The sequence below is a fragment of the Cupressus sempervirens genome, chromosome 9 (assembly GCF_028749045.1).
Source record: "Cupressus sempervirens isolate cs-2001-9-10 chromosome 9, ASM2874904v1, whole genome shotgun sequence".
Lineage (NCBI taxonomy): Eukaryota > Viridiplantae > Streptophyta > Pinopsida > Cupressales > Cupressaceae > Cupressus > Cupressus sempervirens.
Window position 1 is genome coordinate 694,088,871 of NC_143126.1, and position 26,004 is coordinate 694,114,874.

General features: G+C 33.6%; 2 protein-coding genes across 5 annotated transcripts; one reads left to right on the forward strand and one right to left on the reverse strand.

Moving 5' to 3' along the window:
* Nucleotides 1-2,479: 2,479 nt before the first annotated feature.
* LOC149540618 (xyloglucan endotransglucosylase protein 2-like) lies at nt 2,480-5,533 on the reverse strand. Of its 3 annotated transcripts, none has more exons than XM_089801708.1 (5): nt 5,391-5,533; nt 3,965-4,179; nt 3,750-3,850; nt 3,344-3,537; nt 2,480-3,217 (listed from the first exon to the last, which is right to left on the reverse strand). In XM_089801708.1, the coding sequence occupies exons 2-5, from the start codon at nt 4,143-4,145 to the stop codon at nt 2,818-2,820; spliced, it is 876 nt and encodes a 291-aa protein (XP_089657834.1). In that variant the 5' UTR covers nt 4,146-4,179; nt 5,391-5,533; the 3' UTR covers nt 2,480-2,817. The 3 variants fall into 3 exon arrangements, with proteins under 3 accessions (XP_089657834.1, XP_089657835.1, XP_089657836.1); XM_089801709.1 differs by lacking the exon at nt 5,391-5,533 and adding an exon at nt 5,230-5,362; XM_089801710.1 differs by lacking the exon at nt 5,391-5,533 and adding an exon at nt 4,792-5,025.
* Nucleotides 5,534-10,389: 4,856 nt separating this feature from the next.
* Nucleotides 10,390-13,105, forward strand: LOC149540619 (xyloglucan endotransglucosylase protein 2-like). Of its 2 annotated transcripts, none has more exons than XM_089801706.1 (5): nt 10,390-10,504; nt 11,452-11,666; nt 11,781-11,881; nt 12,077-12,270; nt 12,396-13,105. In XM_089801706.1, exons 2-5 carry the CDS (start codon nt 11,486-11,488, stop codon nt 12,793-12,795), a joined length of 876 nt encoding a protein of 291 aa, XP_089657832.1. In that variant the 5' UTR covers nt 10,390-10,504; nt 11,452-11,485; the 3' UTR covers nt 12,796-13,105. The 2 variants fall into 2 exon arrangements, with proteins under 2 accessions (XP_089657832.1, XP_089657833.1); XM_089801707.1 differs by lacking the exon at nt 10,390-10,504 and adding an exon at nt 10,567-10,796.
* Nucleotides 13,106-26,004: the final 12,899 nt, after the last annotated feature.

The window sequence follows — 26,004 nt, forward strand, 5'->3', positions numbered from 1 at the left end:
CTAAAACTTTCTCTCTCCCCATACTAAAACCTTCTCTCTCTATGTACTAAAATTTTTCTCTTACCATGTACTCAAACCATCTCTCTCTACATACTAATTTTTTTCTCTATACATACTATAATTTACTCTCTTTCTATCAACATTAACTTTTTGAGAGTTACGATTAGAAAGAGTTTGAGAGTTACAGTTAGAAAGCTAGAGTTGATTAGTTTATGTTGTTCAAGAAAGTTATGAAGGCGTGTGGTGCATTCGTCATCAATAGCTTTCTCTCTACCTTTCAAAGTTTTAATTCATTTATGTTTAAAAAGTCAAATACACCCATCATACAAGGGAGTTGCCCCTCTCAAACGTAGAGGAAGATTGTAATCTGGTAATGATCAATTTCAATCTCTTCAACTATTGGCATAGTTGTCACTGTTCATAGGGTGAACATGGTCAGTTTTAGAAGTAACTATCACAGTGACAGATTTGTTTACCAACAGATTTTTAGCAACTCTACTGGGGATTTGAACAAGGAAGATTATTCAGTCACTTGTAATGAAGCAAGATAGTATTGCCGCATAAGAATGTGTTTCCAGTTCTACAACTGAATCTTGGCTTCCCGGACACACAAGAAGATATTATAAATTATTGGTAATTTCTAAATAATACATTACTTTCAAGAAACTCTCCCTTCAAGGTTAGTGAACTAACTTTCAAAGTGGGCATTATCTTTATTGATTGGAGAGTACATAAACTTTTAAATGTGTAATATATATTTGGTTTTGAAAGAGACCTATTCCTCATGTCGAAATATCTAGCCCATTACTTTGTGTAACTTTTGATAATTTATCTCCAATTTTAAAAAATATATATTCATAATCTATACATGGAATCTCAAAATCAGTAGTTTACATCTTATCAATTTTTTTTAACAATTTAGTTTCTATAGGTGGCTGTTGACTTGATGCCTCATATGGAATCACTCGTTGATCTTGTAAGCATCATCACTCTAGAATAATTATTTTGATTTTGTTATCAATAGTTCTAGCACTTGATTTTGGTTTTATTTCTAAGTTGCAATTTGTACATATTTTTGTAAATTATTTTTTATTTTTTAAGTACATACCTTTCATGCTTACTACTAAGAATGAGCAAAGATTTTTTATTTATTTTTATGCTTATTACTAAGAATGATCAAAGATTGTTTTTTTATTGAGTAGTAAAATTATACAACTATTTTTTATTATCATCTTTCAATTCATTTACTATCATTCTTAGATAAATTTTCATTATTTATAAAGTTTTTTTTTCTCATTTGTACTTTAATAATTGAAATCCTTTTTATAATACAAAATGTAAGGGAATACAAGTCCTTAATATTTTACATCATCAAGAAATAAACAATACTTAAATTAGTGATACACACTATACCTGCATATATTGCTTAGCTCAATATATATATATATATCTTGGACCCAACAAAATTACCACTCTTAACTCTATTGTATACCCCTCTATTAATTAACACTTTTAGTTGAAAAATCTTAAATTTTGACATATTAAAATTAAAGACAAATTCCAAATTTTAGAGCTATTTTAAAAATAAAATAAGTGCCACGTTGTGGCTTGTATTTGTTGAAAATTGTAATAGTTTAAGATTAAAAATTTAATAGTTAGAAAATAGTGAGTTGAGGTAAGTTATAATAGTTTAAGAATAAAAATTTAATAGTTTAATATAATTTAATAAAAAACTATCTTCATACATATTTAAATATTTGAAGACGAACAATTTCTAAAAAAAAATTGTGATTAAAAAAATTATCATATAAGTTAAATTAATTATTACTCAAACTACATCTATCAAATAATAGTTTCTAACATAAAAATATTTTTGAATTTATAATATGTAACTACTATAGCTAAAAAATTTGATAAGTTTTATGAGTTTGTAAAATATTTTTTCATTATTTTAAAAATTAAGATTTGACATATAAACATTAGAAAAAATTAAAAAATCAACTTAATTATAAAAATTAATCTCTTTATACACAAGTGATTGCAATAGTATGTGTCTCCACAAATACAAGAAGCTATTCTTTTTAACTAAATATAATGATTTGATAACTACTCGCTTTTATTTAAAAGCATTTAAAAAAATCACAAAATTAATATTTAAATTATTTAAAATTAAAATCCTGTATCATCTTGAAAGTTTCTAAGCAAAAAATTTCACTTTTTATAATCTTCTTAAATCGCTATACTTAACCAAAGCAAGTAACCAAAATGCCCTCGAATAAATGATGCATGGCTTCTGTTGTTTCCTGTTAAATGTTGAACAGCCGTTCATTCTTTTGATATTACGTCATGTTTTTACTTTGAAATTCTTAATCCAATTAAAAATAATAAGCCTTCATAATTTATCTAATGTATACAACAATATAACTACTAAATATTTTTTTAAACAATACCAATGCAGTATTCATCGTCTTCTCAAAGCTTTAGGAAATACATGACCTTATTATTGACCTCCAATATAGGGTTACCAGTGATAATTAATGACTTCCAAGCCATAAAATGATAAGTTACGACCCAAAGGAAGTCTAACAATACTACCATGAACATGGAAGAAATGCCTACGTTCACCCTTCAACAATACTTCATAGACAAACCATTTGCTGGTTATACGCAGCAAGCATGGCCATTTTACATAAACAAGCATATATTATTATAATGCTAGAGTAGACACATAAATGTTTATTGTAGGTGGGATAATATCATGATCCCCATAATCCATTTAGTTATATAAGCTCGTGGGAGCAAATAAAAGAAGTACTCTTAGATGTCACGGTCTCTAGAACACTCAGGTGACATGTTTGGATATCTAACTCTGTCTCTGCAATAGTTGTAAATTGTATACTTTTCTCTCACCCATCTCAGCCTTCTCCACTGCAATCTATCCAAGTCATCGAATTCCTTCTGATCCCACCATCTCCTTCCCAATGTTGGGCACTGTGAATTTGCTACAGATGCCTCACACCCATCAACATGGAATCCCTTGTATGCTGCCACAAATGGTGCTTTGCTCCAGTCAGTCTTCTCAAGCCCTCCTCTTGTGGCCCAATCATCTGCATTCCAAAGGCTTGAGTAGATCTTCATTGGCTGATTGAATGGATACCTCACTCCCAAGTCCTTGCTGTTCTTGAACACTCTGATTGGAACATCATCCACAAAGAACCTGAATTCAAAAATTAGATGTTTTAGAGAATTGAAAATGAGCCATATTTTGAACATTTTGACACAAGGCCAATTGATTTGAGTGGGTAAAGGTGGAATCTTGATCAATCAAGGAACATGAACTTACACAATCTGATGCATGTTCCAGAGAACAGAGTAAGAATGGTATTCTGTTGTGGGGTCAAACCAGAGGTAAATGCGTTGTTCTCTGTCTCCTTTGCCTCCACTGAACACATTGGTTTGAAGAATGTATGGCTGCCCAGATCTGTTTCCTAAGAACTCAAAGTCTATCTCATCGTGCTCCGAGTTCTGAGATGACAGCTGCAACTCTCAAGAATACAAGTAAATTGTCATATTGTGGAGCTACCTTCATTAAGAAAGAAATAAGCTTAGAAAAAGTTAGTTAATTTTGACTATTTAACACTTTAATCTAGACATCAGTCGCTAATATGAGATGTTTATAAGCAAGATTATACATATGATGTGAAAGAGAAGAAAGAAATGAGAAGAGTAGAATATGGTGTTATAGTTACATAGAAAGCAGTGACAGTGCCAGCAGAGTCACCAGGGACCATCTTTATCTGCATACTGAAGTGCCCAAACAAGTATGTTCCCTTTGATTGGAACCCAGTGCCTGCACCACCTCAAAAAAAAAAATATTATACCAGAATTGGGTATCTGAATTCAAACACCAATTTAACACAAATCTGTAAATGATAATGGGCATGGAAATATCAAAGGGCATTACCTGTCCATTTGTCCAGAGAAAGTGTGACTTCCTTTCCGCCATTGATGTACTTTATATGATCAGCAGCCCAAGTAGGGACATAGTTGTTTTGAAATGGCACATCTATTGGCCTATGTGGTGACGCAGCCATGGCAGCAGGCACCGCCACTGCTAAGAGAAGTAACCACATTTTGAGCAGCATCTTCAGCAGAGCCTCCTCACTCTATCAAGTGAACCTATAAAACAATTATTGTAATTCTTTTGTGAATGTAAAACCAACAAGTGAATGGCTGTTTTGTTTTCTTTCACTTATTTTTCTAAAGCTTCTATACAAAATGATACTCTTCTGAACTGCATAACACATTCAGTAATATAAGGAAAATAAACAGGTATACACTGCTCCTAACATCTAGTATCACCGATGGGTTTTATAGGCTCTCTAACAATGACAGTGAAACAAAACATTGAATGCATAAATGCAATTTTCGTAAATCTAAAATGAGCAAAGAAATGCAATAAAACATAGACAAAGAACACCAAATACAAGAATACAATATTAATTCGGGTTTGAAAAACTTTCTTGAGTCCACACTCAAGCAGGGAATCAGTATATTATTTAATAGATCCGATATGATCAGTGCATGAATTGTACGCCTATTTATAGTCATATATAACCATAAAAAAGAAAAGATTGGTGAACTCTAACAGTCACATGGCGATTCGGCTTCACATTCCCAACAATTTAAATCTTCTCCTGAATTTTTCAATTAACTTGATATAATAAACTACTTGTCCCTAACATCTATTATCATTACTGATATTAGGACAGATTGAATATAACATCCTACTTGCTGAGCAATTCTTTTTGATAATCTACTGTGGCTTTAGAACAGCTTCCTATTTGTTCAGAGTCAGGAAAGCTCAGAGGGCTATATATAATATAAGATCCTTAATCTTTCGAACATTTCAGCCTCATTTGCCTCAAGCACCACATGATTTATCATTCGAACATCACTACATTCGTTCTCCCAAGCCCATCAAATCATCAGTCCTTACACAGTCAGAAAATATTGAATGAGTAGAGAAAAATGATCAACATAGTGTTCCATTCATAGGTATTAAATCATAGACATGGATACCACCTGCACCAATTTTCTCTTTCTCTAAAGCCTTCATGCTCATAAAAAAAGAAAAAAAAAGAGTTCTTGCACTGATAACATCACTAAATGTTATGAATCCTATTCATTAGTTCCAATGTGGCAACACTTGTTTCATGCTGAACATACCCTTTAACACGAAAACAAGCACTATCCACTTAGGCAGGCCTTGTGACAACAATTGATGAAAACTACAAAAGAAAAAAGGTCAGAGAAGTGAATAGGTATTAAGAGTGAGTGGATAGGAACTCAGGAAGCTCATAAATATTGGAGAAAGTGAAGAAAAATACCTTCAAATGGAGATAATGAAGGAGGTCAGAAAAACTGTTGGAGAGCAACTGAAATGAGGAAAGACTTGGGAATTCATGAAGAGTGAAAGGGCCCTTTTGTAATAGATGATGAGGAATAAGACATTAAAAAGAAAAGGTTGGTGACATGGGCAAATCAGCACCAGCTCATGCATTCTTGGAATAGTCTTTTCACTCCTGCTATCCTACAGCTAAAGTCTAATATAAAAGACTATCTTTGTCAATGTAAGAATAAGTCATTGTGATTTGTATTGTTTGTCAAATGTTTCTTTGGCAAACATGAATGATACTGGAATATCTATTTGTCCTTGATAAGTAAATCCCAATTATGTACTGTTTGTTAAGTTAATTTACTGTGTTACAAACATGATGATTGTCCTTTTAGCAAACAGTGGCTTGCATAATTGAGGGAAGGTCGGTGGTAGACAGCCCATCTTGCATGGTCTGCTGTTAAAATTGGTATTTTCTTGTATCAGAAAAATCTTGCCAACCGAAGATTTCTTCTCTTATGATAGCATTACCACACATTGTTTGTTTGTTTTATATAAAGACCCAAAGATATGATTACTATCTAGTTCATTATTTTGATTAAAAAATCACTTAAAAGTTATTTAATGTGCTACGTGCTTATTTATTATTTGGGCCCCAAATTTAGCAACAAATATTATCAAGATACAGGGAAGTCATTGAAGTGGAAAGGTTGCATGGTTATCATCATGCCCCACTTCCCATCTATCCAATTGCTTTTAAATAAATGTGTATTCACATAGTGCTAGTATCTGCATGGAGTGTATTGTGATTGCATTTAATATTTTTCAATTTCAAAATGCTTGTATCTTTTTAACGAACCACAAGTGTGTAGTAAGTTTTAGATCATTCTGATATGTTTTCTTCATTGACAAATGTTCTCTAAAATATTGAACCCTTTTTTTTAATGAAGTTATATTTTTTGCTTTTAGAATTTCATTTTTTTTATTTTAGCTTTTCTTCTATTTATGATATTATATCTAATATTATATATAGGTAAGTTAAATTGTAGTTAAAAATAATAAATAAAATTGTTTAATTTGTGTTTTTATGTCGAAGAAATAATTAATTACATGTATTGAAAATGTCAATTGTAGGAGTTAATATTATTTTAGTTAAGGATGAACTTTGTGTCTTGGATTTATCTTAAGAGAGCTTTTAAATATTTGTAAAGGAAATCACAATAATATTTATTTTACCACAACATTGATGGTGTGAGTTAGACATTATACATGCAATGCTTTGTGGATGCAAATAGGATATGTGACTTGAAGAGTTAAAGACCCACTAGTGATATTTTCTCTTTTTGGAAGTCTAGAAGTTGAATGAGTAAGAGGCAGCCCATGGCTTATTTTTTCACCATCAAGATATATAGCTACTATGCATTTCTTCAATAGATAATATGGCTATAGAAATCTCGTGTATGTATTATTTTATTGTAAAGTGGTTGTACAGTCGGTTGTGATGCAATCATGGCACTACTGTTTTAGCCAAAAAAATCTCATTTATCATGCTCATAGTAGGCATGCTAATTCTTAACACTTTGTGCATGATGGTAGAGAATATAGTAAGCTATTATAAAAATTTGACATTATAGATAATGTTGCAAATCCCTCAAAAAGCTAATGAAGATGGATATGCTATCTTGGTATTGGAAAGGAGAGACTTAATTCTTATATTTTATATACTATCTAGTATTTTCTAAGATGCCATTATAACATATAATATCAACTAGGAGAATGTTAAATTAGTGTGATATTTAATTACAGTCCTAATGTTAATGTTATATGCATTTCCAACAATCTTAGAATGAATACTTGAAGACTCAAGTCGCTAAAATATATAATAATATTATTGCTATTCCTTATTTATAATATTATTTGCAATGATGTAGATGAAGGAGGTGGGGTTTCTAGTGGCAATTATAATGTTATTCTTAGCATATTCTCAATTTTTTGCATGAGAATGAGTAGTGGAGCATTTCAAGTGCATGTTGTTGGATGGTCCTATATGAGTTGGGTAGTGATTTTGGAAGCTACCTTTGGATATGGACCACTACAAAGGAGGTACAAATCAAAGATACCTTTTTAATATATAAAAACCTAGTTTTTCTATTGTCATTCATTAAGAGTGACTTTTTTTATTCTTAGATATTCTCTTCATTTTAGATAAGACACATTTCTCTTCTATTATAGATTGATGATACATTGTTTTCAAAAATCATTTGTAGTTTTCCTCTCAAAATTCTCTATAAATCAAAGGGATGGCATGAACTTTTCATTGTGTTATTTTAGAAGTACATAAGTGCTACTAGAACACTATCACAATAAGGAAGTTAGACTATTGTATATGCATGAACTACTATCTAAGATAATTAATTTATTGAGTTTCACTCTTTGATGGTGATGTTTTCTCTCTCTCTTAAAAAATGGTTCTCTACATGCATCTAGTATTATGTATCAAGCAACATTATAGTTTTGTGATTTTCTTATTGCTAATTAAAAATAATCATGTAATTATTTATGTTTAATCCATTAATGTATATTTAAAACTTAAATTTACATATAAAGTATTTATTGTAAACGTTCTTCACAAATTAAATAGTGATGTAAACCTTTTATAAGCTAAATTAACACAAGATCCTAACTTTAATATGAATTAATACCATTTAATGCAAATAAGAATACAAGGTCCAATTAAGAATTATCCATACTTGCAACCAACCTAACTTCCTCACTAAAAACTATTAAACTTTAATAATAATAAAATAAATTTAACTTGTGTCACAAATTAATATGTTTTGATAATTAAGAAATTTATTACAAATTCTAGGTATTAGAAAAGTTGAATTATTAATTGACCACAATGATCTCACTAAGTGTATCTCTACCTCAACTCTTCTAAAATGTAATTTTTCACATATCTAGTCTATATTGGTATACCCTCATATAATATCAAACTTCTCTAATGTACAAGAAGATCATATGACCCGTAATTATAGAATATGTTGATAAGGATGATTAGACCCCAAATTTAATATTTTTATGTAATATATTGTATTATGAACCGATAAACCACCATGGCATGACATGTAGGCTCATATGGGCTCATATGTAATATCAATTACTATCCCCAATGAACTATAGGTATCTATATTAATCGTAATAGAATTGTATATCAACACTAAAGTCTACCTTAACACCCCCCCTCGCCTCCAAGTCCCCAACCTCTCTCCCACCTAACCTCCCTCCCACTATATTCCTTTCTGTCCCTCTCTCTCTTTGCATTACTCATCCTAAGTTATCTCTATCTCACCTATCTCTTTATCACTCCACTCTACTCCTCTCCTCTCTCCCTCTCCCTTTCAGCTTATCTTCTCATCTCTCTCTCTTTGCATTACTCATCCTAAGTTATCTCTATCTCACCTATCTCTTTATCACTCCACTCTACTCCTCTCCTCTCTCCCTCTCCCTTTCAGCTTATCTTCTCATCTCTCTCTCCCACTCTCTCCCTCTCTCTTCCTATCATTATTTATTTGTATATCCTTCCCTCTCTAATTATCTCTATATGCAAATGAGAAATATAGATAATTAGAGAGTAAACATGTGTGTGTGTGTGTGTGTGTGTGTGTGTGTGTGTGTGTGCACGAGAGAGAGAGCATTATTATGCATTTTGTATGGTTATCATTTTTGTGCACATGATTCCTAACATACATCCTCAACTATTCTCAAAGCAATATATTGTAAGAAATATACATCTTGGGAGACATGACTAGCACGATCCATATTTATTGAAAAGTGGGAAGCTTCCTTTGTAAATAATTTGACAAAATATCGTTGAACTATTAAAATGATAAATTATAATGCTTTTAATTAAAATGTTATTTTAAGAAAATTCTATAACATGTTCCTCTATATAGAACTCATATGTAATCTTAATGATATGTATCTCAATCAGTATTTAAATATAATAAAACACATCACAACTACAAAAATACTCTAATCTAAGATAATATTAAATAATAAATAAAAAGAAGAAAAGATAGTGAAATCAACTTCCTACATTAAACTTTGAGAAAAATCAGTACAAGAACTTTTAAAGACTAAACAATTATAAAAAAATATTGAAACATGTATATACAAAAATATAAACAATGCAAACCATTAAAACCATAACTTCTCTAAAAAGAAAAAGAAAAATTCTATTAAAAAATTGAAAAATATTAATGTCATGACACAATCTAAAGGAGATCCTAATAATACACCAATACACATTTATTTAAAATCAAAATAGATAGATGAGAAGTGGGAGATGATGATAATCATGTAACCTTTCCACTTCAATGTCTTATGGTTCCCTTTATGATATTAAGTTCCCCTAAATTAGGGGCCCAAATAATAAATGAGCACGTTGCAGAGTACCTAACTTAAAAAGTGATTTAAATGTTTGGCTCCCTATATAAAACAAAGTATGTGTGGCTATGATATATCATAAGATAATTATAAAACTTAGTTTGGAACCATGAAAAGACTAATTTGAACAGCTGGTCATGCAAATGGGTTGTCTACCACCGACGTTCACATGTTATGGTAGGTGCTCGGTTTGCAGATGATTTCTTCTCTCAATTATGCATCCTACTGTTTGCTAAATGGCCCATCATCATCTTTTTTAACACTACAAAACAGTAGATAATTGGTACTTAATCCTTCAAAGACAAATGGGAATTCATTGTCATCTTCATGTTTTCCAAAGAACATTTGACACATTTCAAAAGGTGAAGGGAAGGTCAGCATCACAAAGACTTATGCTTGGCCACTAAGTCCAACAATAGGAAAGAGAGTCTTTTAAATTAGACTTTAGCTGTATGTTTGGAGGACTGAAAAGACCGTTTCAAGAATGCATGAGCTGGTGCTGATTTGCCCATTTCACCAACCCTTTCTTTTAGATGTCTTATTCCTCATCACCTATTACAAAAAGGCCTTTCAGCCTTCATGGATTCCCCAAGTCTTTCCTTCTTTCAGTTGCTCTCCAACTGTTTTTCTCACCTCCTTCACTATCTCCATCTGAAGGTCTTTTTCTTCACATTCTCCAATGTTTATGAGCTTCCTGAGTTTCTATATTCACTATCATGACCATTTTTCTTTTGTGGTTTTCATCAATTGTTGTCATAAGTGTGTAGTTGGTTTGCCTTAGTGGATAGGACTTTGTTTTTCAAGGTAGGGTATGTTCAGAATGAGACAAGTGTTAACACATTGGAGTTAATGGATAGAGTTCATAGAGATTACTGATATTATCGGTGCAAAAGTGGTTTTAATGTTTGGGAGCACGAAGGGTTTAGTGAAGGAGAGAAAACTCGTGCAGGTGGCATTGATATCTATGATTTAATACTTATGAATGAAACCCTTAGTTGATCAAAATTCTGTACATGTTCAATATTTTTGGACTGTCCAAGGGCTGATGATTTATGGGCTTGGGAGAGAATGTTTTGGTGTTAGAAGTTTTATTGTGCTTACAAGAGATTGTTTATATATATATCAAGGCTGAAATGTTTGAAAAACTAAGTATCTGATATAGAGCCCTCTGAGCTTTCTTGACTCTAAACAAATAGGAAACCATTCTAAAGCCACTGTAGATTATCAGAAGGAATTGCTGAGCAAGTAGCTGGATGCTTTATTCAATCTGTCTTACTATCAAAAATGTTTATACATGGTAGAGACACGTAGTTTATTATAATAGAGTAATGAAAACTCCAGGAGAGGGACCTCAATTCTACTTATGCATTCAATGTTTTGTTTCTCTAGCATTGTAAGAGCGCTGATAAAATCCATTGATGACCGTAGATATTGGTAGGAGCAGTGAATACCTGTTTATTTTACTTATATTACTGCTGTGTGCTATGAATTTCAGAAGAATATCATTTTATGTTGAAGCTACAGAAAATTTAGTGAAAGAAATTAGTCAGTTTTTCTGTTGTTGGTTTTACATTCACCCTAGCAATGTGACTTTTGTTTTGTAGGTTCATTTAATACAGTAAGAAGATTTTGGTGAAGATGCTGCTCAAAATGTGGCTGCTTCTCTTAGCAGTGGTGGTGCACGCTGCCATGGCTGCCTCGCCACATAGGCCAATAGATGTGCCATTTCAAAACAACTATGTCCCTACTTGGGCTTCTGATCATATAAAGTACATCAATGGTGGAAAGGAAGTAACACTTTCTCTAGACAAATGGACAGGTAATGCCCTTTGATGGTGCCATGCCCATCATCATTTGCACATTTTTGTTATAATGGTGTTTGAATTCAGATGCCCAATTCTTTTACAATATCTTTTCCTGTGAGTTGGTGCAGGTACTGGATTCCAATCAAAGGGCACATACTTGTTTGGGCACTTCAGTATGCAGATAAAGATGGTTCCTGGTGACTCTGCAGGCACTGTCACCGCTTTCTATGTAATTACAACACCATATTCTACCCTTTTCAATTCTCTCATCTATTCAACAACACATATATAACTCCGGCACCACCAACTGATTCTTAGATTAAAAGTGTTAAATAGTTAAAGTTAACTTACTCTTTTTACCTTAATTTTTGGCTTAATGAAGGAAGCTTCCACAATAACTTACTTGTATTCTTGCGACTTTCAGTTGTCATCACAGAACTCAGAGCATGATGAGATAGACTTTGAGTTCCTAGGCAATAGGTCTGGGCAACCATACATTCTACAAACCAATGTGTTCAGTGGAGGCAAAGGAGACAGAGAACAGCGCATTTACCTCTGGTTTGATCCCACAACAGAGTACCATTCTTACTCTGTTCTCTGGAACATGCATCAAATTGTGTAAGTTTATCTTCCTTGATTGATCAAAAATCCAGCTTTATCAACTCATATCAATTGCCCTTGTGTCAAAATGTTCAACTATGGCTCATTTTTCCTTTCCTAAAACACCAACTTTTTAAATTCAGGTTCTTTGTAGATGATGTCCCAATAAGAGTGTTCAAGAACAGCAAGGACTTGGGAGTGAGGTATCCATTCAATCAGCCAATGAAGATCTACTCAAGCCTTTGGAATGCAGATGATTGGGCCACAAGAGGGGGGCTTGAGAAGACTGACTGGAGCAAAGCACCATTTGTGGCAGCATACAAGGGATTCCATGTTGATGGGTGTGAGGCATCTGTAGCAAATTCACAGTGCCCAACATTGGGAAGGAGATGGTGGGATCAGAAGGAATTCGATGACTTGGATGGATTGCAGTGGAGAAGGCTGAGATGGGTGAGAGAAAAGTATACAATTTACAACTATTGCAGAGACAGAGTTAGATATCCAAACATGTCACCTGAGTGTTCTAGAGACCGTGACATCTAAGAGTACTTCTTCATTTGCTCCCACAAGCTTATATAACTAAATGGATTATGGGGATCATGATATTATCCCACCTACAATAAACATTTAGATAGCTACGTGGACTATAGATGTTATGATATTATCCAAGCTACAATAAACATTTATATGTCTACTCTGGTGTTCTAGTATATGCTTATTTATGTAAAATGGCTATCCTTACTGCTGTTGAATACCAGAAAACCGTATAAGAGCTCATTTTAGGTTGAACTGGCTTTCCTGCCTAAAGGAGATCACATGTTAATTCAACATATAGCCAAATGTTTTCATCAAACTCAACTCTACTAGTTTTCAGCTTGTTGATAAGCAGTTTCGTATGTTACGACTTTGTTTCTTTCTCCATTTCAATGTGTTTTTACAAAATTCTTATTGAAGGAATGTAAATTATAATGTGGCTAGTATTTATTCTTGATGAGTAGTTTTTAAGTGTATTGTAGGAAAAAATTCTGAAGTAGTTTTAATTTGTAGTTTAAAATGTATGAGTAGTATATCTGGAATGTAATTTTCATTTTAAAATATTAAATTATATTATTGTATTATATATAGATATTATAATAATATAATTTATATATTTAAATTTGTAATAGTTAGTTGTAGCATGTATATATTAAAATTTAATTAATAAATTATTTTAGAATATATAACTATAATATATTATAATAGTGTTTACAATATAAAATAATATATAATAAAAATTTATAAATAATACATAATAAATGTGGTGATATATGAATTGTAATAGATTTATTTATATCAATATATAGTTTTACTTTTTTATATTAAAGATCGAGAGTTCAAAGAGTCGATACAACAATACAAGGGAGGCTATGCCTCAACCTACCAACCACTAGAAACAACTAGAAAACTACTAAGTCATCAAAATTTTAATAAGTACAAACTTTAAACAAAGAGAAAGAGCATGTAACATAATGCATGATAAAAAAATTCCAAAAAGAACAGGGGAGGAGTCTCCTAATGAAGAAAATCATCAAGATTCTCAATCCAGGTGAGAGCCCTCCATCCAAACCACTTTCTTCTGCTCCATGCTCTAGGTAAACATCTCAAGTCTATCAAAGCTGGAGCCTTTGTTATCTCTGATGTCCTTAATCAGCTTCTCAAGCAACTCATCGAATGCAGTTTGGTTATCCACAATGCTGGCCCATTCAAGACCATCCTTCATCTCATAAATGAACATAGAGGCATGTCCATCTCTAAGAAACCTCAACAACTTCTCCCGTTCCAAATTCATCACGTAACAAACCTGTGAAGCAATTTTGAAACGAGTGAGTTTTCTAAGAAAACTAGTAAGAGACCTATCTGTGCCTTGAAACTTTGCCTCATTTCTTAATTTCCAAATAAACCAAAGGATGAAAGATGACAAAATTTTCCAAAACATGTTAGCATCTTTTCTAAGCCCATGAATATAACCAGTAATAATATCAAGAGTATAAACATGTTTAGTAATAGAAATTCCAATCATCAGCCAAATTTCCCTAGCAAAGCTACAATCAAAGAAAATGTGCCTCATAGTCTCAGGCATTCTACAAATAGGGTAGATATCAAGGGCGACCTAGTGATTCCTAATAGGCAACCTATCATGCAAGAGTTGCCACTTGAAGCATTTAGTTTTAGGTGGGATGGGAGGTTTCCACAACTTATCAAAGATTTTCTACCAATTAGTCGAGCTAGTGTTAACATACTAGATGGAGTTAATGTGATCATTCATAGAGGTATCATGATTAAGGAACTTATAGATATCTTTAGATTTGGTTTTGGTAAGGAGGAAACCATCTTTCTATCTAAAGGTGAAGTAGCAATGAGAATCAACATCAGTGTTTCTAGGAAGATTAAGGGGAGCACATGCAATCTTAATCAAGTTGTAAGTTCTTATGTGAGAATCTAGGAGACCAAACTCCCGGAAGAGAATCTCCCAACTAATAAGCCTATTATGCTCCAAGATGTCCATGATACAATTAATGCCTTTACTAGACCAAAACCTAGTGGAGCAACCTTTAGTTAGGGCAAGAGGCTTATTAATATGAAAAAGATTTCACCAAATAGATTGTTCCCCATGCATGATGTGGTTATAATCAAAATTAGAATTGTCTATAAAATCACACACATGTTCCCAAGCCTTCCAAATGGACCTAAAGACCCAAGTGCCATGTACAATCACGGGGAACTGACCAACAACCAGGCCACATAATGGGAGGGCTTTCTAGGATTTGGCAGATTTAGGAACACCATTTTGGATGTTATTTTTGATAAGAACCTTCCAAGGCTTATTTCCTTCAAGAGCATGGAAGACCCATTTGGCAACAAGGGACATTCCTTGCAGTTTGAGATCCTTCAAACCAAGCCCACCAAGCTTTTTAATTGCATTGCACCAACTACACTTAATTGCATGAGTTTTCCTATTACCTTTATCATCAGGCCATAGGAAACATCGGATAGTCTTTTGAATTTAAAAAAAAATGATAATTTCTAAGTATCCAAGCATAGGAGTAATATATGCTATAGGAAGAAAGGATTTTCTGGAAAACTTGAACCTTTCTTGCAAGGGAGAGAACCCTATTGTTCCATTTGCTGAGCTTTTGGTCAATCTTATCCTTAACCCAAAGCCACATATCTTTAAGGAAAGGGGCAACAAAGAAAGGTATACCAAGATATCTAATAATCTTATTGCCCCCCCCCCCCCCCCCAAGAATAGCGAAAGTGTTCAAGCTAGTCTGGGGGTTTTTCTTTCCAACCAAGCATAGTAGATTTGGAACTAGAAATATGAGCCCCTAAAGCTTTACCAAAGATTTCTAATTTTTGATTGAGGCACTAAATGTTATGTCTTGAGAACTCCAAGAAAAGGGAGGTATCATCAACAAACTGGATGTTAAGCAGTTTAGATTCATTAGGCAGAGTAATACCATGGACTCTAGGGGAAAGGGTATCATCTCTAAGGAGGTAAAATAAAGCATTCGAGCTAATAACAATAGGTCAAGAGCAAGGGGGTAGCCCTGTCTAATGGAATGAGAAAGTAGGATGGCTTGGGAAAAGGTACCATTGACCTCAATCAGATTAGAAGCATCCTTGAGAAGGATTTGGACATACTTGTAGAAAATACTAGGGAAGCCAAAAGCACTAAGCATCATGAGGATGAAATCCCATTCTCCCTATCATGCACTTTCTCAAAGTCGACAAGAAATATAGCAACATCTTGCTTAGAGTTCTTGGCCCATTCCATAGCTTGCCAACTAGTAACAAGGTTTTCAAGTACATACCTACCCTTGATGAATCCCATTTGGGTAGAACAAATGAATTTGGGAAGAATTTTTTCAAGACGAGAGGCCAAGACTTTGGAAAGGATCTTATAAGAGACGTTAAGAAGAGTAATAGGGATAAGTTTGACAATGCCCATGTTAATAGAATTCCCCAAGGTACCATTAAAAAAAGCTTCTGAGGATAGATCATGAAGGTCTTGGGTGATCCAGTCAATATTGGCTTTATAGAATTCACAGGGAGCCCATCCGGACTAGGGGGTTTCTTGTCCTGGAGATTTCCAATGGCGTCATAAATTTCTTGAAGAGAAACCTTAGCCTAAAAAAGGAGGGAGTCACTCCCAAACTAGGGATGAGATTTATGCATCTATTCTTGTTGTCTTTCGAGGCCTCATTATCTTGTGAGGTAAAAAGGATTCTATAGAACATCTCGAAAGTATCAATAATGTCAAGAGCTCCTTTATCCCACAACAATTCTATCAATTATTTCTTTGCTTTGCTTATGCTTAGGAAGGTTAAAGAAGAGTTTGTAACCTTTATCACCATATTGAATTCAATGGTTAAAAACACCTTTGATTTTAACTTGCTGATGTTTTCTAAGGAAATCCCTAGCCAAAGAGACTTGCTCGGCTAAAGCAAGGGAGGTGAGTTGAGATTGGATTCTAATTTCTAACAAGTGTAGTCGATTAGTAGGCATATTCTCCATATGTCTATAATCTTTGGCCTTCTTTTTTTCAAAGGTTTGGGATATCTTCTGCCAAGATGAGCTATTCAGATTCCTTGTTATGCAAGTTAAATAATCTTATTTTCTTTATAGCAATAAGGACATCCTAATCACCTAAAGGGAAGAATTGAGGATAAACTTCTGACTGACTAGAGAAGTGGCTGGAATGGAATTTCTAAAATTGATGTTGGCTAAGATGGGGTAGTGGTCAGAAAGAGTGGCAGGAAGGGTAGCAACCAAAATTCTATACTGATTAAGGGAGAAGGAAAAGAAAATAATGTTAACATAAAACTTGTCAAGTCTAGAGTAGATGCAGTTAGGTCCTTGTTGAAAATTACACCAAGTGTACCAATTAAGGGACAGATTTTTAGATTTAATGCCATCAAGTAGGTCAAACAATTGGAGATGTTGCTTAAACCTATCCCAATGAGTTCTTTAAGGCCTTTCCATTTAAAAGGGGTGCCTCCAATCTTATCATCGAGATTCTCAATCATGTTAAAGTTGTCACCAACAATTCAAGGAATACTAGGCAAGGTGGCCATTCAATTCCAAAGGAAAATTCTTTCCTTATAGTCATTAGGAGCATATAGAGAGCACACACCAAAAGAGGAGCCGTTAACAGTTAATGTGACCCAAGCCACCCTATTACAAGGTGAGATACATGTCATAAAAGGGCAAGAAAAAGGGCAGCTCCACCTTTTCCTCTAGGATGGTTAGAAATGATCTTAAATGCATCTTTCCAGACATAACTAAAGGAAATATCAAGGGAGAATTCTATGACTTTAATCTCTTGAAGCATCAGAAAATCAATATTTTTATGACAGTTCATAAGTCTCTTAATGATAAACTTGTGATTAGGAGACTCAAAGCCTCCAATGTTCCAAGAGATGAACTTCATGAGGAAATATGGCTAAGAGGACTACTAGGGAGACCAAAAAGATCTCCATTCTTATGTTTGTTCTTAGAGCCAATAGGTCTACCTTTCTTCTTGGTAGCAGAAGGATTTTTCATAATCTCATCATCATCCTCACTTATTCCAACTTGGTCTATTTTAGACTCCATCTTGTCTCTGATGTAATATTCATGGAATTGGGATCTAGAGGGAGCAGGGATAAAAGAGTTAGTTTTCAAGTTAGACTTAGCACAAATAACTTCAATAAAAAAATTATCCTTGATTTTGTTAAGCGAGGAAGATGGGGGGTTGGTAATGATATCCCCAGGAGAATCCCTTGAAGAAGGAATAGAACCAAGGCACATAGTCGACTCAAGTATACACATATTATTATTAGGGTTATCTTTCATGGTTGTATCAGTATCCTTGTTAATATCCACTCTGTCTGAGTTATCTTACATAGAATTATGAGGGGCATCTTCAATCATGAGCATAGGGCTACTATTGAGAATCACAAACTGGTTAGACCTGGGATTGTCAGTACAAATTTTCTGCAACACAAGTTGTTGAGCATTTTTCTATCTACACTTCCTACTCCATATTGTTTGACAGTCATCGAGAATTGGTGGCTTAGGAAAGGATAAATCCTTAGGATTAGATGTTTCAAGGATCTTAGGTGGGTTATTATCCACACATTGTGCCTCATTCCTTAACATTGAGCTAGAGATTGAGGCTGAAGTAGTAGGATTATTATGGTTATCATTAGGAGCAATTGAAGTCGATGATAATTTAGGGTTATCATTAGAGGCAACTATCTTTAGATTATGTGTGTTACTCAATGAATTTTCACCATTATTAGGGTTTCTTGATATCTCAGTCGGGCTGACCATAGGTTTCCTATGGTTGATAATAATAGGGAAATTCTTTCTAAGATGCCCTTCTCTTTTACAAAGAAAGTACGTGTCTAACCCACCAAGAATATCCATAGGTAAAATGAACATGTCCCCACTAATGTTAAGTTTTAGGCTAGGAGGGATATCAATTCCAAGCTTAATTAAAATTAGAACCCTAGCATCAAGGTTAGGGACCAGATAGGTGGTTTCATCTATTCAAATTATTTTCCCATACTCTTTCAAAAGTTGAGGTAAAAATTTCTAAAGGAAAGGAGAGACATCCTTTAGAATGACCCACCTAGGGTAAGAAAGCGCAAGGACCTCTTCATTGACTGCCTCCTGAGACTAGGCTAGAGCACAAAAGGAGGTTTTCCCAACCGTCTAGTAGTGTCTCTTAAGGGCTTCAAGCTAAGACTCATGATTGCTAAAGAAAATAATGTAAAGCCCCCGCTGAATTTTCCTACAAAATGAAATCTTCAATCCTAGTTTCAGGTTCCAAAGGCTATGAAACTAGTCATCAAGGAATTTCTTTGGCGAGTATCTTTCTACATCAACACAAGCTATATTGCTTAACCTAGTTTTTTCCAAAGCAATTTCATTCAATATTTCATCGTTTGGGGAAATAAATAAATCATCCAAAGCACTAATAGGGCTCTTACCTTCTTTATTGGGTTACTCACCCCTATTAGCTGGAATAAATCTCACAATAGAGGAGACACCATTACTAGCAGGAGCGACCATCTTGGCAAAGGTTTTTTTAGGCAGAGAGTGGGCTAAAACATCAAGGCCAGGGGTATTGAATGGTGTGGTGACTGACTCAGGCTCCATTAGGAGCCAAGGGCAGACCACATAAGTAGCTGGGCAGGGGGGAAAAAAGAACAAGCAACCACAAAATAAAAGGAAAACACAGGAAAAAAACTAAAAAAAGAAAAACAAATCACGTCATCACATAAGCATCCAAATTCACATCAAAATTTTGCTCCCAACTTCCTCAAGAGGAACATTTGAAAAAAAAATCCCTACCATATATAGTTTTAGTGAATATATTAATATATTTTGTAGTTTAATAGGAAAAAGATATTAATATTAACAATTCATTTGTAATGGCGAGTAAAAATTTAGCTTAAAAAAATTGAATATAGAGAAGCTTTAGAGAAAAGGGTACCTATAGCATAAAACTAATTGAGCCAATAGTAATTGAAATAAATAATTTGTATCATATAAAAAATTAATAAATAAATATAAAACTTTAGAAATATTGAATTTATGAAAAGATAATTATTTGTGATTGATGCAAAAGAATACAATTATTGTGCTAAACGTGGAAAAGTGAATGCAACTATATAAAATACAATAAGACATTAGTTTTATGTTATTTACTCAAGCTCTGATTTGAGGTCAACATTTAACGAGATACTTGAGTATGTTAATTAATAAGAGTTATTCATAGTCAAAATTGCAATTCTTTAAGGGCATTTTTTGTTGGTGGAATACAATTGGAATAGGAAGAGAAAATTAGAATATATTTTGTATTATTTGTTTGGTACATCAAATCAGAATTAAGAATGTGAATACATTTTCCCATTTTGCCCCTAAAATGAGCATATGTCCATGCAAAAAAAAAATTTGTTATTGGAATAGGCTATTCCTATTCTTAATCTAATTTTTCCAAATTATATAGTTTTTTCGAGTTGGTGGTTATTGTGGAATCTACTCATATTATAATGGTTTAGATATTTTTAAGCCACAAGCAAATGCATCATCATTTGTTGTAATGAAAAAGGATCTTGTGCATAGCCATTCTCTTAAGGCCACTGCATCTGTTATCTCTCCCATGGTGTCAGCTTTGGTTGCAATTTGCATATGCATACAAATCAAGAAAAATATTTTATTTTGGAGTACAAAGTTCTTGCCTTTAAATCAAATTTTGAGTCTCTGTAGACATTAAAAACCTTCTAATCTATCATGATTATGAAAATTATGCTCTAAATTCCCTAACTTCAAAAATCTCTGAATGCTTCCTATTCAAAGCTATACAAATTGTACTAATTTTAAAGATGTGGTCTCACACTCATAGCTACAGGAAGCCTTGAAAACTCCATTTAAAACTATACAAATTTTACTTATACTAACACTTGCACCTTTGACGGGTGTAAGGGTTACGCCAATAGTCTTATATATTCTTGAGAATTTTCTTGAGTATATTTGTGTTTTTAATCATTCTAATTTAATTATGTAGTTTGAGAAAGTTGATTTATTTAACATTATCATTTTTATTTCTTTTCACACTCAAAATATAAATATTTTGTTTGAAGAGTCATCTGATCTAGGCAATCCTCTTCCTTTTTCTGTATAATGGTTCATTTTTCTGTATAATATTATATGGATTACTTTTTATTTTGGAGTATCTTGCAAAAGTAAAAGAAGATTGAATGTGAAACCTATCTATTGATTTCATTCTGGATATAGCTGTAAAAGTGAGTCCTTGTCTCTAAACTGCACCGATATCCACCATTTTTTTATAACATGAGTCCTTGAGATTTGTGTATCATGATAGCTGATGACTTGGTGATTGATAGTTATCTTTGGTTACCTATTATGATAGGCACTATTGACATGCACATTTGGAATCCTCTTAGCTCCATTGTGGTCCATTATAATTTTCACAGATATGAAAACATACATAGGCACATCTGGTCGCTTACCACCTAGTCTTTAGATGATATCAATAATCTCTCCAATAGCTCCATTAACACATCATGCTTCTATTCAAATGTTTATTGTAAGAATTACATGTTGTCCTATATAGAGCAGTACATATTTCTCTAATTGTTCATCATACACCTCACTCATATCTTTTCTTGTACAATTTATTCTTGTACTTATTGTGACTGGGTGGTTTATTGATTTTGACATATTTTTATGGTGTAGTTTTACCGTGTCATTTGTAGAAAATAAATGTATAGACATATCAAATTCTTTGTTTCCATATATGCTTAAGTGAATGTATGTACAACTCATTAGAAGCTTCCAATCACGTTGTGTAGGGTTTGCATCTTGTATATTGTACAAAAGTTGCCAAAATTATGCTTGCGTGCGAGTCTCACCTTGTTGCCGAAAAATTATTTGTAATGTAACAATTGTAGTAAATTTCTCTCAAAGTAACTTAGTATTCAAATGTGATGTATAAATTGGTCTTTCCATAACATGGGGTAGTTGTGTGAGGTTACCCAAAAAATTAATTGATACTCCACTAAAGTATATGTGTTGTCAATTATGAAAGGGTTATCGTAGTCATCTATCAATTTTAAGGAGAAGCTTTGAACCTACAAAGCTCATCTCATCAATAAGAATATATTTGATATATTTTAATTATTCTTGAAATGCTCTTAATGCTTGGCCTTGTAATGGTTGCATGTCCTTGATAGGGATTCTAAGCTTTGAATATGTTGTTGTTGCACATATGTTGAATATAAAAATACCCATGGAGGCTAGTAGTAGTAATTGTCCCTTTTGTTGATGTCCTTTATCATTGAACACCTCTTATATGGACACAATTAAATAGGATTTTCCTATTCTCAATGTACATCATAGAATCATGTGTAATGGTTCATGTGACTGATATTGGTCATTCTCCATAATTATTCAAAGTGCTAGCTTTTGCTCAGAAGATAATGTGCCATGGGGAAGATTGAAAGGCATAGGTATGTTGTTAATACAACTGCTAGTTTTGTTGTCATATATAAATTGTGTAGAATGCACTAAAACATTTGGGGTCAAATTGCGATGGTGATTCGTGACAACAGTGTAATTTGTGGTGATTTTCATGGTTTTTTTGTAATTGTCTCTGACATCGTCGCAGTACTGACATTGGCATCATAATTGCAGTGCATGCGTGAGTATAAACAAAAAAGAAAAGAAAACATGGCATAAATAATTCCCAATTTGTTTTGATTGTGGAGAGTTGCATGCGAAAGAGGGTAGAGAGCTTTGAATGAGGGTCAGGAGCTTTGAACATTGTTGTGCCCTTGTGATCAGTGTATTTCATTTTTGTGTACTTGTGATCTCTGCATTTCATTGTCATGCCCTTGCTCTGTGATTTTTTTTGTAGTGGCATGCCCTTGAGATCTTCATGCCCTTGCTCTACAATTTTCTTCAAGGGGAGAAGAGGTACCTATGTAAATGTTCTTTTCTTTTCCTTCTAAACATGTATCTCTTTTTATTTCCTTCCAAACATGTATCTCTTTATATTTATAAAGAGATATTTTAAAGGTGTTTATTAAATATTAGCACAATAGAAAAATTGTTCTAGTTGCATACATATTCCAAAATTCAAATAATAAAATAATAAAACTCACGCAACCCATGCTAAGTGAATTACTTCAAGATCCTGCACAAAGATAATGCAAACCAAGAAAAATGGGCAGAGTTCGCAAGAAATTTTACAAAAATATATCATAGAATTTTTTATAGAAAGACACAAGTCATAACCCAGTTAAATTGGTCTAGTTTTTTATTGGTTGGGTTGATTACAAATTCTTGTAGAACAATCATCATATTAGTTACAATAAAATGAACAATCAACTATTCTTAGCTAGCAAGATCAAATACAATTTTTCAAGGTTATAAAATTGCATATGAAAAGACATCACTTGCATGTCAGGCATGAAGAAAATTCCCCAACCTATAATGAATGCTTGGACATGAAGGCTCCATATGCTGGCCCAACAATGGAAGCCAAGGATGTAACCATGCATGTATTGGTACGGACTCCCTACGAGAATCCCAAGTATCTACTGTTGTTAATTTGGGCATCACTATATGATCTAGAATGTTATGAAGTACCGAAGACTATAGTAACTTCTCCCATGTCTCTAGAAAATGTAGCATAAGTTTAGGGTCCCTTGGCTCCCAAGAATTTGTAGCAGTTATTCTCACTGGTAGAAGAATAATTTCAGTGAAGAGTTGAGTGTAAGGAATTGAAGAAGTAAGTTTTGCTTTTGTGTAAATGTCATAATCATGAGGCTCATTCCCTTGCAGAAGCCTCTGCCACAATGACATTTCCTCTAAGCCATGCAAAGGATGTTTAAGGGGTTCCCAACCTTGAAACACTCTTGTAAGCAACATCAAAGAAAATGCAGATGCAATACATGACCAATTGCACAACTTGATAGGCCAGTCATAATGGAAGTAGCAAGACAGTTGGGGTGTCTTTCCCTTCTCATATTGGAAATTTAGCAATATCTACCCATTAGTCCTAGCGTAGGGGTAGATGAGAAATAATTTTACACTAGGCCTATACAACTCTTGCCCTAACTTCAATCCACACCATTAAATTCGGAGGGCATATGAAGTCAAGTATAAACATATATAGCTCACATTGAAGATCAGTGGATTAACACAATTTTTTACTATATGGTAAAGACCTGTAAAGATTAGTGGATTTGATAGTAAATAGGTTATAACTTATTCTAGAGTTGTTTGAGGAGGATGGAAGCTATTTCCAAGGTGATCATGATACAACAAGAAAGAATGTAACTCCTACTATAGATTGGTCAAACAAAAATGAAGTTTTGACACAATAATGATTCATGTTTAACACCATTCACTTGCACATGGATAAACCAATAGATGGCTAAGTTAAAGGAAAAAATAATTCCATTGAAATATGAACTAATGAAAGATGTAGAAGAACCAAATGAGGAATCATGTGAAGAACTCCCTAAATGTTCAAGAAAAAAAGAAGGCCAAAGCAAGAAGAAGAATGGAGGGAATGACAAGGAGTAACAAAATAGGGGAATGAAGAGGAAGGGGATAAAGGACAAAGGGCCACCTCAAAAGAAGAAAAGGTCAAAAGGCAAGATGGCTTCACAAGTTGTGACTGAATTAGAGACAATAAGAAGTTCAAGTTCAAGGTACTCACCCTTATCTCCAAGTAAGAAAGAGATGGATTCCCCCTCTAATGAAAGTAAAGAACAACATATTGAGAGACATTTTGTGGTTGACATTGAGGCCCTTTCAAATGATGATCAAATAGGGCCCTAAGGCACAAATGTCTTGGACAATAATTTGAGCACCCAAGATCGTAATTAAGGAATTCAGAGTCATGAGGATGAACTAGGTCAAATCACCTCAAGTTAATGTGATGGGGACAAATAATAATAGCCCAACCCATTAGGAGTTAGCAAGGTAGATCTAATATTTAACTTTGGATTTGGTTTTCTTCAAGCAATCTCATTTCATTTTTGAGGTTGATTCCTAGATATGGGTTCCATTCCCTCATATTTTCCATATTTTATGTGTTGGTGTAAATGTCATAACAAATTCATAAAGGTTAGACTTGTGGGATTGTAACTAGTCAAATTTTTGGGCAAATTCCCCAAGGAACAAAATGCCTAGCCCATTTTTTTGCCTAAAATAGAATGTGTAAGGTATTTTTTGACACTTAGAAAAAATTCAAATTTAGTATAAAGGTTAATATTTTCCAGCTTTTCATTTATAGTGATTACATGTTTTTTTAAATTTTTGTTAGTGTGTATTTTCCAAAATTACTTAGCTTGCATTATTTTATTTTTATTTTTATTTTTAGATTGCAGGAATCGGGTGCAACACGGTCCCCCCTATAAACTGTAGTGCATCGGGTAAAATTTTTAATGTGACCGGTAGCGCTGACGCGACATGCCCACCGGTACCACGGGGACGGGGGAGACTAGAAGTTGTGACCAACCTCCTGCAATAGGGAAGATTTTGCCAATCGAGCTAGGGTCCCTGCCCCTTAGCTTGCATTATTATTTTAAATGCCCCCAATCTATTTCATCCCTAATCATAAAATTGTCACATTTAGCACTTGAGTTTAACTTGAGTCTTCTAAGGCATATTTCTTTCATTTTTTTAAAAGGGGTGGAAACATCTCTTTCATACCAAATAGACATCCCCACCTATATTTCTCTAATGTACATTTTCATTCTCACTAAAATTATTTAAATATTTGCATTCTCATTGGAAGAATAACTTCAATGAAGAGTTGAGTGTTAAGAGTTGAAGAAGCAAGTTCTACTTCTATGAAAATGCCATAATCATGAGGCTTAGTCCCTTACAAAAGTCTCTGCCAATATGACATTACCTCTAAACCATGCAAAGGATGTTGAAGTGGTTTCCAACCTCGAAACACTCTTATAAGCAATGACAAAGCAAATGCAGATGCAATACATGACAAATTGCACAACTTGTAGTCCTCCCAATATTTGGATGTAAATTCTCAAAGACACTTGCAAGTGATTCCAATGTCATAGTACCTACTACAACACTTTCCTAAATTCTATCTAGTGCTCCCATAATATCCTCTATGTTGTCTAGTTGTTGTTTCTATCATGCAATCTCTTTCTAAAGTTGGTC